Genomic DNA, 16,081 nt, shown 5'->3' with positions numbered 1-16,081 from the left:
TGTCAGAATTTTATAAAATTCAATGAGATCCCCTCTCATTCTTCTAAACTCCAGCAAGTATAAGCCCAATCGACCCAATCTCTCCTCATACGTCATTCCTGCCATCCCAGGTATCAGCCTGGTGAATCTTCGCTGAACTCCTTCCATGGCAAGAACATCCTTCCTCAGATAAGGCGACCAAAACTGCACACAATACTTAAGATGTGGTCTCACCAAGGCCCTGTACAACTGCAGCAAGACATCCTTGTTCCTGTACTCAAACCCTCTCGCTACGGAGGCCAACATACCATTTGCCTTCTTAACCGCCTGCTGCACCTGCATGCTTACCTTCAGCGACTGGTGCACAAGGACACCCAGGTCTCGTTGCACTTCCCCTTCTCCCAATCTATTGCCATTCAGATAATAATCTGCCTTCCTGTTTTTGCCACCAAAGTGGATAACCTCGCATTTATCCACGTTATATTGCATCTGCCATGCTTCTGCCCAATCACCCAACCTGTCCAAATCATCCTGGAGTTTCTCGCCATCCTCCTCACAGCACACACGCCCACCCAGCTTTGTGTCGTCTGAAAACTTGGAGATATTACATCTAGTTCCCTTGTCTAGATCATTAATATATATTGTGAATAGCTGGGGTCCAAGGACCGATCCCTGCGGTACCCCACTAGTCACTGCCTGCCACTCGGAAAAAGCCCCTTTTATTCCACCTCTTTGCTTTCTGTCTGCCAACCAGTTCTCTATCCAAGACAATACCTTGCCCCCAGTCCCATGTGCCTTAACTTTACACGCTAATCTCTTATGCGGGACCTTATCGAAAGCCTTCTGAAAGTCCAAACACACCACATCCACTGGTTCTCCCTTATCTATTTTCCCAGTTACATCCTCAAAAAATTCCAGTAGATTAGTCAAGCACGATTTACCTCTTGTAAATCCATGTTGAGTTTGTCCGATCCTGTCACTGTTTTCCAAGTGCTCTGCTATTACATCTTTTATAATGGACTCTAGCATTTTCCCCACTACCGAAGTCAGGCTTACCGGTCTATAATTCCCCCTTTTCTCTCTACCACCTTTTTTGAATAGTGGGGTAACATTAGCTACCCTCCAATCCATGGGTACTGTTCCAGATTCCATCGAATGTTGGAAAATGATCAGCAATGCATCTACTATTTCTAGGGCCACTTCCTTAAGTACCCTAGGATGTAGATTATCAGGCCCTGGGGATTTATCGGCCTTCAATCCCATCAATTTCCCTAACACCATTTCCCTACAAATACTGATTTCTTTCAGTTCCTCCCTTTCATCAGACCCTATGTTCCCCGACATCTCTGGGAGGTTATTTGTGTCCTCTTTTGTGAAGACAGAACCAAAATATGTATTTAATTGGTCTGCCATTTCTTTGTTCCCCATTATAAATTCCCCTGATTCTGACTGCAAGGGACCTACACTTGACTTCACCAATCTTTTTCTCTTCACATATCTATAAAAGCTTTTACAGTCAGTTTTTGTGTTCCCTTCAAGCTTACTCTCATATTCTATTTTCCCCTTCTTAATTAATCCCTTTGTCCTCCTTTGTTGAATCCTAAACTGCTCCCAATCCTCAGGTTTACTGCTTTTTCTGGCCAATTTATATGTCCTCTCCTTGGATCTTATGCTATCCCTAATTTCCCCTGATAGCCACGATTGAGTCACCTTTTTTGTTTTATTCTTATGCCAAACTGGGATGAACAAATTCTGTAGTTCATCCATGCGGTCTTTGAATGTTTGCCATTGCCTAGCCACCATCAACTCTTTGAGTGACATTCCCCAATCAATCTTACCCAACTTGCGCCTCATACCATCGTAGCCATTGAAGGAGGGGCAGGCTCCAGAACACAAAATTACAATCTATGACGTATGCAGTTTGTTTGTAGCTCTGGTGCTGTGGATTCAACCTAGGGTTGCCAATGCTGGTTGGACTTGTTCCTGGAGCTTTCATCGCAAGACCTCCTGCCTCCAACTGCCCAGCCTAGTCAAACTGCCATCTTTCCCCCATCTCCAATATTTTTATAGCTAATTAAAAAGTGTTCAAAGATAATGATTTTTCTCCTGGGTTGCTCGCAGCTGTGTCCAGGAGATTACTCTTAAATTGCTGGCTTGGTAAACCCACAATGTAAAAAGTGCAGATTCCACAGCACTGGGTTTTATTTCAAACCTGGTCCTTGAAGTGGTACTGCAATACAAAGAGGACATGAGTGTACGCTGCACGCAATAACTTGAAGTTAGCCACAAGTTGCCTCAAATACCAAGGCATAAATGGCACCAATGGAAGTGGAGGGAGTGATGCCCTCTTCGAGGGACAGCTTCACTGCGCATTGCTAGAGTCAAAGGAATATCATGGGAAAGTGACAGCCGCTAGCAGCACTTCTTCAGGTTCTTTTCCCATGTCTGGCCTATATGGAAAGAAAGACTTGCAGTTATATAGCGCCTTTCACGACCTCAGAACGCCCCAAAGCGTTTTACAGCCAATTAAGTACTTTTGAAGTGCAGTCCCATCAAAATGTGGCAGCCAATTTGCACACAGCAAGGTCCCACAAACAACAAAGTGATAAAGACCAGATAATCAGGTTTTTTTTTAAGTAATGTTGGTTGAGGGATAAATATTGGCCAGCACACTGGGACGAGGACCCTGCTCTTCTTTGAAAAAGTGCCATGGGATCTTTTACATCCACTTGAGAGGGCAGGCGAGGCCTTGGTTTAACATCTCATCCAAAAGACGGCACCTCCGACAGTGCAGCACTCCCTCAGCACTGGTTTGAATTATATGCTCAAGTCCCTGGAGTAGGACTTGAATCCACAAACTTCTGATTCAGAGACAAGAGAGCTACTGAGCCACAGCTGACACCTCTCCTACCGTAAGAGAAAGCCCATGGCCAGCATAAAAATGATGCAAATGTGATCCTTGACCAACTGCTTATCCACAAATCTTATGTATACACAGGCGTTTCAGTGCTGCATCTTTTCTACTGTGCATAGAAAGCAAAGTTAGCACCAATGGAACCAACACATGATATGGAACCACTTCCAATGAGAACAATTCTGTAACATGAGTAAGGCTTTAAAGAAGGGAAGAAAAATAATCGGGGACAGAATGAAAATCCTAGAAAAAGGGATAAAATGCTGGATTCAAGTCCCACTCCAGGGACCTGAGCACATAATTCAGGCTGGCACACCAGAGCAGTGCTGAGGGGGTGCTGCACTGTCGGAGGTGTCGTCTTTTGGATGAGATGGTAAACCAAGGCCTTGCCTGCCCTCTCATGTGGATGTAAAAGATCCCGTGGCACTTTTTCAAAGAAGAGCCGGGTCCTCTTCCCAGTGTCCTTCAACAAGCTTATCTGATTTATTTATGTACAAGGCCTTGTTGCAAAGATTCCCTCATTTATTTCCTTTCATCAAGCTAACATTATGAATACTGCAGTGACTGGATGATTCTGAGAGCATGAGTGATGATTTAAAATGGATCTTTTATCAAATCTGAGATTGTCCTGTCAGTCACAGAAGGATTTCAGCTCTTAAGCTTTGTGGTGATTTTGTATTTTGATGCTTTGGCAACATAAGATGTAACTTAGCATGCCAATAAAGCGATTTGAATTGTGAAATTGTGAATTGTGATTGTCCTGTTTTGGCTGTGTCGTGCTTTTATATTCATGGAGCCTATTTGAACTTTATAAGCTCAACTAAGCTTCAATAACTTTTATTTTAATTGCGGAAGTTTATTGCTACTTCTCCTCTATTCACTGTTTATTGAAGCAATGAAAGACCAGACAGGTGCTAATGGGCCTGTTTCTCTCTACGCCAAGTGTAAAGTCTTCACTTCATGTTGATACACCTATGTAAATATTTCTATTTCTCACACCACCAATTCTTAGGGCCTCTCTGAATGAGATTGCTAATGTAATGCCAAATTATTGGCAGTTTTATATTGTGGATTCACAACCACTGGAAATTGAGTTGAGGCTACCTAAGTTCATTTCACGCTGTGAGACCTTTGTGGGCTAGCAGAAAGGAACCATTGATCTCAAACAGTCTAGGCTTGATTAAAACTCAGGGCTCAAAGGGACTGAGTTATTCAGTCCTGTTCCTCTTAATATTCTTTAATCCCTGAAATAATGAAGTCATGGACTACCCGGCCAATGTGGAAGTTGTCATGTTTTGGATAACATAACAAATAAAGAAGACGGTGATCTAATTCTCCCCAGTCAGGCAAAGTACCGCAGACATTATTCTCTTCCTTATTGCTTTAATTTCTTTCAGTTTAATTTTTACTAAATTGCTATCAGCAAGAAAATAAACAAATATTTTGACTAGCTCGTTCCTCACAATCAGGAAAGTATGGGCTGAATTTTGCCGGCGTTCAGAGTGCAGGTTCGGAGGTGGGTGATTGACAATGGGGCCAAAATGGCAGTGATTGACAATGGGGCGGAAGTCAGCTCTGAATCCGCCTCCTTGTTAATTTCCCAATTTCTGCCCATGGGAAGGGAAGAGGACCTCCCTGCGTGCTGTGACTCCCTCCATTAGCATATGGAGGGAGTCATGGGAGAGCCTGGGTGCAGCCGTGCACCTTTGTGCAGTGCTTGTCAGTGTTTGCAGCTCCTCAATGTTGTAGAACACTGACAGCACAACTGTCAAAATGAATGTGGACATGGTCCCCTTAAGGAAACCGGCTGATGACATGTCATCAAATGACGTCATCAGACCCGCTTCCTTTTCATTGGCCGGGAACCTTGCAGGGCGGGCTTAACAAGCCCCATCAATGGAAAATCATTTCGGAGGCTGGGGTCCACACAGTTGCGAGGTCGGGACCCGCCACCGACGTCGCCCGCCGAGGTTGGTAAAATCCAGCCCTATGTATGGGACTCTGGGGGAAAAATTCAGTTGGTAGCGCCACCTGTTAGCGCCTTAAGAGGGCGCTAAGTGGGGCGCAAACCAACTAGCGCCCGGGCGCGCCGATATCTGCGCCTCTCGTGAAATTGACCGGACATTTTGCGGTGGCGCTAAACACTACCGCCACGATCTCCTGCACCGGCAAATCATGACGTCAGTCGAGTGCGCAATGCCCCGGTAGCGCCCCGGACCGGATATTGAGTGGCGCCCCCGCCTTAACACCTGCCGCTAGCAACGACAGGTTGAGGGGAGTGTTTTGCAGTCAGGAAGGGACTGGGGGAGCGCTATTTAAAGGCGACCGCTTCCTGCCTTTTTTGTTGGTGACATTTTTGCACCATGCATTCTGAGAGAGAGAGAGAGAGAGAGAGACTTCTGGAGAGATTCAACACTGTGTGAAGGAGTTTTGGGTACTGAGCAGCACTTTGCAGGTTCATTTTGATTTGCCCTTCCTTGTATCTATTTAGAAGAGACTGTGGGGGCTCTACTCTGAGCCCTTTCCCTGGGTCTCTCCATTGTTCTTTCCAGCAGATTTGATGTACAGGTCTCTCCAGGCCGAGACTCAAGGCTGCAATGAACAGGATGTGGATGGAGACCAAGATAAACCCTCCCCTTTAAGATAAAAACAGAAAATGCTGGAGAAACTCAGCAGGTCAAGCAGCATCTGTGAAGAGAGAAACAGAGTTAACGTTTCAGGTCGATGACCATTCATCAGAACTCCCCTTTAAGAATTGGTCGGTGCCAGTGTGTCTGTGTTCCATTGCTGACTGACATCACATGAGCTTCGCCAGCGCTGTGAGTTAGCGCCTCGCTCCTTGGCCTTTGCGCCTTAAGACGGATGTGAAGCACCTGATTTAGCGCTCCAATCATCTCCAGGGGCGATAAAAGCCAAGTTTGCAGTCGGAGGCGATAATTAGCGCCAGGCGCTAATCTTTACGCCCGGCCGATAATTGCGCCCCAAATGGGGCGATACCGAATTTCTCCCCCTCTGACTCTTGTGAGGTTCTATATAATCCTGCTTTATGTGCCCTCTAATCCTTCATCCCACTTCCTCATTAATTTGCATCAGTTTACATTTAAGTCCCCTTTTAGCATTCCTTCCCAAAAGATGAGGGAGGAAAGAACAAGGACTGGGGAAGATTCTGGCCTAGAAAACCAGGGGCTAGATTTTCAGTATAGACAGTTTTGGGGCGCTAAGCTTAGCGCCCGCCCGAAGTTATCGCCCGCCCGAAAGTAGCGCCCCGTTGCCGGAAATTCAGTGGCTTCGCCCTAAGAGGTTGGTGGAGCGCTAAAAGAGGCGTTCCACTAGTATCTTTAGGCGCTAAGCCGGCGGTGGAGAGCGCAACACCCGAGCTCGGGCGCAGCGCACGGCAGACACTCTGGTGCCAGTGAGCTCTTAAAGGGGAAGGGTGCATGTATTTTTTTCAAATGCAAAGTCTGGGGAGAAACGACGAGGAGGAGGAGGAGGAGGAGGAGGAGGAGGAGGAGGAGGAGGAGGAGTGGTGGTGGTGGTGGTGGTGGCTGGAAACATAAATACACCATTCACAACACACTGGTTCCTTCCATTATAGTGCAGGAGGAGTGCCCTTTAATTTGCGCTCCCCAGGGTGTGTTGCGTTCCATTTTACAAACGCACTGGACGCCAGCCGCACAATGGGGCGGTCCGACTGAAGTTTGGATTCGGGGCGGCCAAAGGGCGTTGCACGAGGATGTGACGTCATTTTCTGCGCGCGCATCCGGGCGGCCGCTAAACTTTGCGCCGGCGCTAACGGGCAACTTAATTTGGGGCGGGGTGCAAACTGCGCTGCGCCCGGGCGCTACACGCATAGCGCCCGAAAATCACTTCTCTTAAGGCACTAACTGCTGGCGCAAGCAACTGAAAATCTAGCCCCAGGTTTTTTAATACTTCTGGCAAGCGTCCTGGATGTCAACAGAGGAACCCGTTGCAATATGGCAGGTGGAGCACTTCCAGCGCGGAATGGGCACGTGTACATCGCCTGCCATATTGGATCCTTAGGTACCCGTTTTATGCCTGCAAGACGGGTGCGGCGTAATCGAATTTCTCGGCCACTGTTTGTGATGGAATTGTAACTGTCTGTATAATAAATGCATTTGCAATTTTGCTACAAAAGTGGACAGAGGAAACCTACCATACTCTAATTAATACTGTTAGGAGCTCTATTAATATGAAGTCAGACACATGGACTGGAGGATGGTGAATTTTCTTCCAATATTGAAAAAAGGAGTGAGACATGAAACTTACAGTAGGCTATCCATGAACTGGAAGTGGGGGTTATAGGCCAGTTCGAGTAACATTGTGTGTGAAGAACATACTATTAATATTCTTTAAGGCATAGTGGTTAGCACTGTTGCCTCACAGCGCCAGGGACCCGGGTTCAAATCCGGCCTCGGGTGACTGTCTGTGTGGAGTTTGCACATTCTCCCCGTGTTTGCGTGGGTTTCCTCCGGGTGCTCCGGTTTCCTCCCACAGTCCAAAGATGTGCGGGTTAGGTTGATTGGCCATGATAAAAATTGGCCCTTAGTGTTAGGGGGGATTAAATACGTGGGGTTACGGGGTTACGGGGATAGGGCTTGGGTGGGATGGCTGTCGGTGTAGGGACCGGGTGCTAGGGTTTGGATGATCAGCCATGATCTCGTTGAATGGCGGAGCAGGCTCGAAGGGCCGAATGGCCTACTCCTGCTCCTATCTTCTATGTTTCTATGTTTCTATGAACTGTTTAGCTGAATAGCTGGCATGGATATTGGGACAAAAAGTCATGCCTCATGAATTTATTGGCAATATTTGTGATGGTAACTAAATTAGCAGATAAGGTATCCAGTAGCTATTAGAGTAAATTTTCACTTTGCGCTCTCGCAGTGCAGAGCCGGGTCCCAGGTTTACACTGGGCATTTTGCGGGGCCTTGTAAGGGGAAGAACCTGTGCCTGCCCTGTATAAGGACAACAGTATAGAGGGGGATGAGGACAGAAATGGGCACTCCCAGCACTGGAAGTTCCAGCATCCCTGGCCTCACAGAATCCTGGCATACCCATGGCGGTTTGTACGCCCAGTGAAAGCAAGTGTACTGGCTGAAGTGGGGCTGAAGAAGAAGTTTAATTTTCTTTTTACTATTGGCAAGGGAGCCAGAAAACCCAGCACCCCCCACCCTCACCTAGAAAGCAGCACCGCAATGTGGGGCTTCCTCATTGGTGGGCACCCTAATGCACTCCTGGTGGCATAAGCACATGTCATTCCTATGTAACAAGAGAGACCTCACACTGGCCAATGAATGTTGGCAGGGAAGTCTCAGGTGAGTGCATCCCAGCACTTGCACTAAGATTCTCCCCACTGCCGCCCACCTTTGTGTTTTTGGACCCATAATTTCCCTAGGTTTTTATGGTAAGAGAATCTCTTACAAAACCTAAAATATAGGGTAGGTTTAGCAAGGCTCCACTGATCCCTGCAAATTGACCATAATACTCTGCACCAAATTGTTTGGTCTGCCCACCCATTGAGTTTGGCTGAATGGAAGATCAGATCAGAGAATCGGATGCAGGGATCAGCATGGTCAATTTGCGATGCTCTCAATGTTCCAGTCATTCATTTTAATCACCAGAAAATACAAATCACTGACCTGTGCGCCAGGGTTTCTGATTTATTCTCCCATCGAACGAACCTGACAAAATATATGTCTGCACTCATTTTATTTTTCTTTGAGGAAATTTCATCACAAACTTCTTGCAATTCAGCTGAAAGCAATATTTATTCTAAAAATCACTCTGGATGTGCATTGCTTCTGCATTCTTCATTAGCCTGGGACCTGAATATCTATAGATTTATTTATTTAATAATCTATCTATTTATCTATCTAATATAAAAATCTGTCTGCCATGAACAGCATGCCAGTAGTTCATGCCCATCCATTTTCTTCCTTGTTGGTTACGTTTCTCTCCTTTCTGATTGCTTATTTTCTACTTCCGTTATTCAGAAATCACATAATGCAAAGCCTTTGTCCTTTAAAAAGACTTCTGCACAATCACATAGCAGCGGAAATATTTTTCCTCCAAGCCTTGGCAGTTTCCCCACTATGTATCCCTAAAAATAAACTTTACCACATAATTAGCACGTAAATAATTCAGTCATTAAGGACAAAGTAATATCCCTACGTCAGCTTCTAATTCCTCCATTATCGCATTCCTCCCACACACAACAGTCCTGACCCGAGTACATCCTCCGTCACTAGTAACCAGCACCACATCTACCCACTTCCCTATCCACTCCAGGCCCTGCTGAAACTCAGGGAAGATGCTCTGATATGAAGACCACATGCACATGTGCAACAGACCAAAGGTCTGGTCGTATTATCAATTTTGATCCTACGCCTCAATTTATATTTACTCAACACTCCTCCTTTGGCCCTTGTCTTACATTGCACACAATTGCCTTATAACCTTTCTTCATAGCTAGATGATTCTTCAAGTAACAGAGACACAGTGGGGATGGCAACCACATAATCACTCTTCCAGTGGGTTCCCAAGCCTTTTAACATGGCTGTGCATACTTGGCACCTCCAAGGCACACACACGATTGATGATGGGATCGCCCCCTCTAAATATATGAAGATATAAAAATGAAGGACAGGAAAAGACCATTGAGCCTGTTCTATACAGTCATAGTACTAGCTTCTACACATCATCACCCCTATCTCCCATCACCACCCCGCACCCCCACAACCCAACAGCCAAACAATCTCCTGAGAGAGGCAAAAAAAAAGAGAAAAAAAAATGGGCCCATTTAGGAAAAGTTTGGATCTTTACTACTTCCTAATAACATGCAAAATTGGGCACAAGTACTGAAAATTTTAAAGGTTCAATGTGAATAAAAGTTGTTCTCAATTGTTTCTGTTAAGTGCAGTTATGAATCTGTACATGCTGTCTTTGTCCAAAAATGCAAATGATTTTTAAAATTTCTCATACATGCCAATGCAACAGTTTGCTAATTTGCAGGTAACTAGAGTTCTAGTTGTGATGTACTACTTTCCAACCGCACTCTTTTTTTCTTATTTTAGTCTCGGTGGTGATGGGTATACCCACAGTAAAGAGAGAATCGCAAACTTATCTGTTGGACACGCTGAACTCCCTTATCTATGAGCTGTCTCCCGAGGAAAAGAAAGATTGCATAATAGTTGTACTCATTGCAGAGGTCAGTCAAGCTTTGAATATTATTTTAATTAACACAATGAAATTGATTTTCAGATGTGGCAGTAAACTTTATTATCATCAATATCCCTTTCTATATTTTTGTGTTTAATTTGAACATCTGTAGGAACAGTCAAGCATTTTAATTGTGTTCTCTGAATTGTAAATTAATTATTAACCTTTGTCATGTTGAATGAACAAGCTCCACACAGCACGATAAATGGGACTCAACACTGAGGGGACAGTCTGTCTCATCACAGCTTATTAGTTAATTGATTAAGTATTCAAACACAGAACAAGTGTTTCTAACAAAGGTTGTCCACCCAAAACATTAACCCATCTTTGCTCTTTCCAGGTGCTGCAGGGCCTGCTGTGTATTCGCAGCATTTTCTGTTTGTATTGCAAATAAGTTTCTCGGCTTTGGCAAAACTAATTTTCAAAATGGTTTTGTGTTTGTTGCAATTCTTTAATGATTAGGTTGTGGCGGAGCCACTAAAGGACTCAGATCATTTGTATATAATTCCCTTTAACAACATGTTAGCTACAGCCTGAGTCTGTGGCCTAGAAATTCGGTATAGCCGCGTTTGGGGCGCTAGTCCTGGCGATGCACAAAGTTTAGTGCCAGGCGCAAATTAGCGCCACCTAGTGCGATATTGGGTTGAAGCGCCCCTAAAGGTGATTGCGGCGCTAAATCAGGTGCTGCACGTTACTCTTAAGGCGCTAACCCGGCGGCGCAACCCAATTTCGCGGCGCCGGGGTGCAGCGAGGGTGCTGTCAAGAATCACTTTCCCTGAGACACACTGGCGCCAGCCAGCTCTTAAAGGGGCAGGTCAATTGGCATCACCAGACACACTCACTGCCTTGTAGGCCTTCAAAACGGTGGGAGCCTACCTGTGGCGCACCAGCCTAGCAAGACATGGAAAGGGTGAGGCAGAGGGCGGAACGCCTCACTGATGGGGCATTGGATGCTTTGGTTGGCGCAGTGGAATCAAGGCCAAGGAAGATGGTCGGAATGTGATTTATGTTTTGGACAGTCTCCCGGGTGTGAGAGGCAGTTATGTGTCAGTGTATTAGTTTTGCTTTCTGTTGCCATAGCTTTCTCATGTTTGAAGGAACCACATTTTGTGTAATGAAACACTTTCTTCATTTACAATGGCCATGCCTTCTATTTACATGCATCTTGCCCTTCACAGGCTTGGGGGTATCAGACCGGTTCCATTCCTGTTCTTGGAATAGCAGCAAGCATTCCATGAGAGGGGCCTAGAAGCTACTTCTGATCAGCCTCTGACGCACAGCCTGAGAAGAGCCGCTCGCGTAGAAGTTCAGGCCAGCAGGCATCTTCTCAGCCACCGACAGAGATGTCCTGCACCTTATCTGAGGCTGCAGATCTGGCTGAAGCAGCTGGCACAGCTCAGTCACCACCTCCTTTCTAAATTGCAGCCTTCTGACACACTGCTCCTCCGGCATGTTCATGTAGGAAAACTGCTGTCGGAAAACCCTGCCAGCGTAAGGTCTGCTGTGGCGACGTCTGTTCGCCCTCCTCCGTCTGGCCATGCCCGCCCCTCTCTCCCAGCGTCTCAGTGCCCTTTCCAGATGATTCAGCAGCAGGACGTTCCCCTCCAATGCAGCCCCCATAATAAGTGCCCACAGGAAGGTTCCCCGTTGTCCAGGCTCACCAACAGCAAGGTGATGGTCAGAAGGCTGAAGATCGTCTGCCTGCGCTGGCTCAGTGGTCAAATGGCTCTCAGTGTGCAGCTCAGCAACTCTTTGTAGCTCTCGAGGAAGTTGTGCTCCAAAAATGGCTGCCGCTTTTAAACCACACCAGTCCCCTTTAAATAACGCTCCTCCAGCCCGAGAGTGACTTGGTAAGGTCCAGGTAAGCTGTCGCTATTAGCGCCAGGCGCTACGGAGGGGGGCGCCACTGAATTTCCGGTCTGGGGCGCCCAAAAGGCGTTGCACACTCAAATGACATCATAATCAGCCTGCGCCCATGAGCGGGCGCTAAGATTTAGTGCCGGCGCTAAATGCATGCTCAATATGGGGCGAGGCGCTAGGTGCCTTGCGCCCGCCCGGAAGTTGGCTAGCGCCCCACTTCTCGGCCTCTTTAGGCATTAATCGGTGGCGCTAACAACAGAATTTCTCCCCCTGTATCTTTAATTATACTGTTTATACTTGTACAGAGCGTGATTACTTTAACAGCGCGGGTAAACGCGATGACGTCACGCCGTACATCACGTGATCCCCCACTGGCGGGAAGAACGTGATGACATCATGACGTCAACCACGGGACCAGCAAGCAGTCCTTGTGGAGCCTCCAAACTGAATAGACCTACACTCGATGTTCTCCTGCAGTTACTTGTTTAAACCTGTTAGTTTCCATTAAACTTCATTTTGTTTAAGCACCTGAGTGGACCTCAGTCTTTGGATAGGAACTAGACATTCCTACATTGGTGACCCCGACTTTTGCGAACGGTTTTCGCAGAAGATAATCAACATGGAAACGAACGCCGTTACCTTAAAGCTACCGCAGTTCTGGGAGCAACAACCAGCCGCGTGGTTCATCCAGGCTGAAGCCCAGTTCGCCATCAGGGACATCGTTGCAGATCAAACCCGTTATTATTACGTGGTCTCCGCCCTCGACAGCGCCACAGCCTCGCGGATCGTCAGCCTACTCGGTAGTCCGCCTACTGATCGCAAGTATGACACCTTAAAGGCGCAGTTGCTGCAGGTTTTTGGGCTCACGAAGTAGGAGCGCGCCCGCCAGCTGCTTGCTATGCCCGGCCTCAGGGACTCCAAGCCGTCCGAGCTCATGAGCCAGATGCTCACGCTCCTCGGGTCCGAGCCGGACTGCTTACTCTTCAGGGAGCTATTCCTCAGCCTACTCCCGGAGCAAGTTCAGGCTGCCCTAGCCAGGTCTGAAGTCACAGACTGCGCGGAGCTTGCTGCCGAAGCAGACAAGATTTTCGCGGTGACACAACAGTACTGCGCGGCCACGAGGCGCCCATCCCCCACAGATGCTGCTCCAGCTCCTCAATCAGTGGGGTTATACTTTTACCACACCCGTTTTGGCGCGAAAGCAAGATGCTGCCGCCCTCCCTGCAGTTTTTCGCACAAAAAAACATCTACAGCCACCCTGGCGAAGGAGGACCGGGTCTAACGAGCACCCCGCAGCTGCGATGGCCATCGGAGATTCAGGGAAGCTTCTTTTCATCACCGACTCCCTATCCAGTCGACGTTTCCTTTGCGACACCGGGGCGCAGTGTAGCATCCTACCTGCATCAAATCTCAATATACTAGCTGGGGGCCATGGCCCCGCCCTCGCGGCAGTTAATGGCGCGGCCGTTCGGACCTTTGGAAGGCGGCAGGTCCAGGTGTGTTTCGGCGGCCAGCGTTTCCACTGGGAATTCATCACAGCCAAAGTCACGCAGGCCATCCTTGGGGCGGATTTTTTGTGGTCGATGTCAGGCACCGCCGGTTGATCAATGCGGCCACTTTCCACTCCATCCCGTGCCACCGCGGTAACGCTGTGCCGCGCACTGTCTTCTGTGCGTCCCCACCTCCAGACGACTTCACTCGGCTCCTCGGAGAGTTCCCCGATCTGACCAGGCCCACTTTCTCCTCCTCGGCTACAAAACATGGTGTGGAACATCACATCACCACCACCGGTCCCTCGGTTTACGCACGGGCCTGACGACTCGAACCCGGCAAGTTCGCAGCTGTGAAAGCGGAGTTCGACACGATGGAGCGGCTGGGGATTATTCGCCAGTCGAATAGTCCCTGGTCTTCACCTCTCCACATTGTTCCGAAACCCGGTGGCGGATGGCGGCCATGCGGTGACTACCGACGCCTGAATGACGCCACTACTCCTGATCGTTACCCGATCCCGCATATCCAAGATTTCTCGGCCCATTTGGCGGGAAATACCTTTTTTTCAAAAGTCGACCTCATCCGTGGTTACCACCAGGTCCCCGTGCACCCGCAAGATGACCCGAAAACCGCAGTCATCACCCCATTCGGCCTGTTCGAATTTCTGCGGATGCCGTTTGGCTTGAAGAACGCTGCACAGGCTTTCCAGCGCTTGATGGACTCCGTGCTTCGGGACCTAAAATTCCTCTTCGTCTACCTCGACGACATCCTCATCGCCAGCCCTAGCAAAGAGGAGCACTTCTGTCATCTGTGCACCCTCTTCACACGCCTCAGTCAACACGGTTTGATTATCAACCCGGCCAAGTGCCAGTTTGGCCTGCAGCGGATTGATTTCTTGGGCCACCGCATTACATCAGACGGCACAATCCCCTTACAGACGAAGGTCGAGGTTGTTACATCTTTCCCGCGCCCGCAGACCGTCAAGGCCCTACAGGAGTTCCTCGGAATGGTCAATTTTTATCACCGGTTCGTCCCTAAGGCGGCTCTGCTTATGCAGCCCTTGTACGAGGCCCTCAAGGCCAAGTCCGGTAAGGATCCGATCAGCTGGATGGCCGAGATGGACCGGGCGTTCGTCGACACCAAAGGCGCCTTGGCCAACGCAACCATGCTGGCGCACCCGCTTCCAGGTGCCACCATTGCCCTTACCACCGACGCATCGGACTACGCAATCGGCGCAGTGCAGGAACAGTGGGTGAATGGGATGTGGCAACCGCTGGCGTTTTTCAGCCGCCAATTACGGCGAAACAAAAGAAAGTACAGCACTTTCGACCGAGAGTTGCTGGCCCTTTTTCTAGCCATCCGCCATTTTCGGTTCTTACTAGAGGGTCGTCCGTTCACGGCTTATGTGGACCACAAGCCACTAACGTACGCTATGGCCAAGACCGCCGAACCGTGGTCAGCTCAGCAACAACGTCACCTGACGTTCATTTCAGAATTCACCACGGACATTCAGCATTTGTCCGGCAAAGACAACCTGGTGGCGGATTGCCTCTCCCGCGCGACTGTGCACGCAGTCCAACTCGGAATCGACTATGCCATCATGGCTGCGGATCAAGCCTCGGACCCAGAGGTCCAAGCATACAGGACCAGCCCCTCCAGCTTCCAAGCGGCCGACGTCAAATTCCATGCCGCAGGCACCACGCTACTTTGCGACGTCTCCATGGGAGTTCTCCGCCCTATCGTTCCAGTCACCTGGCGCCGGAAAGTGTTCGACGCCATACACGGGTTGTCACACCCTGGCATGAGGGCCTCGCAAAGGCTGATGTCGTCAAAATTCGCCTGGAAGGGTATGCACCTGGATGCCCGCGACTGGGCCAACACCTGCGTGGTCTGCCAACAGGCCAAGGTACAGCGCCATGTAAAAGCTCCATTGGCCACCTTCGCTGTTCCGGAGTGCACATTCGACCACATGAATGTGGACCTCGTGTTGCCACTTCCACCTTCTCAAGGTTTTACACACATCCTCACAATGGTAGACCGCACCACTAGATGGCCAGAGGCAGTTCCTTTGGTTTCCACCACTTCGGCAGATGTGGCCAGAACTTTTATCTCCTCTTGGGTTGCTCGTTTCGGGGTACACCGGACATCTCTTCCGATCGTGGACCGCAGTTTTCCTCTGAGCTCTGGAACGCTGTGGCTCAGGGGCTCGGCACCAAACTACATCGAACCACCGCCTATCATCCACAGGCGAAATGAGTTCTCAGGTGACTGATGAGTCCAATGTGGGACCTACAGTCTCTGTCACAGGTGGGGCAGATGGTGGTTGAAGGGGCGGGTGGGTGGGGTGCTTGGGTTGACGTGTGCTCCTTGCGCTGCCTGCGTTTGGCTTCTGCTTGCTCCTGGCAAAGAGACTCGAGGTGTTCGGCGCCTTCCCGGATGCTTCTCTTCCACTTTGTGCGGTCTTTGGCCAGGGATTCCCAGGTGTCAGTGGGGATGTTACACTTTTTCAAGGAGGCTTTGAGGGTGTCCTTGAAGCGTTTCCTCTGCCCACCTGGGGCTCTCTTGCCGTGCCGGAGCTCCGAGTAGAGCGCTTGTTTTGGG

General features: G+C 48.7%; 1 protein-coding gene across 2 annotated transcripts in view; it reads left to right on the top strand.

The window, feature by feature from the left end:
- The window catches only part of LOC147122673 (alpha-1,3-mannosyl-glycoprotein 4-beta-N-acetylglucosaminyltransferase B-like), a 351,636-nt gene that overhangs the window by 207,590 nt on the left and 127,965 nt on the right, over nt 1-16,081 (top strand). For both annotated transcript variants that reach the window (XR_015081357.1, XM_086008872.1), the window contains exon 4: nt 9,985-10,118. Coding sequence is in view for 1 of the 2 variants with exons in the window: in XM_086008872.1 (XP_085864998.1) it covers nt 9,985-10,118 (134 nt within the window). In the remaining variant the exon portion in view is untranslated. The remainder of the gene's footprint in view (nt 1-9,984; nt 10,119-16,081) is intronic.

This window comes from Somniosus microcephalus, chromosome 2 (genome assembly GCF_052327205.1).
Source record: "Somniosus microcephalus isolate GS21.2 chromosome 2, FLI_Smic_1.0, whole genome shotgun sequence".
NCBI classification, from domain to species: Eukaryota; Metazoa; Chordata; class Chondrichthyes; order Squaliformes; family Somniosidae; genus Somniosus; species Somniosus microcephalus.
The sequence above is the reverse complement of the archived record's forward strand: the minus strand, read 5'-3'. Positions and strand labels throughout refer to the sequence as shown.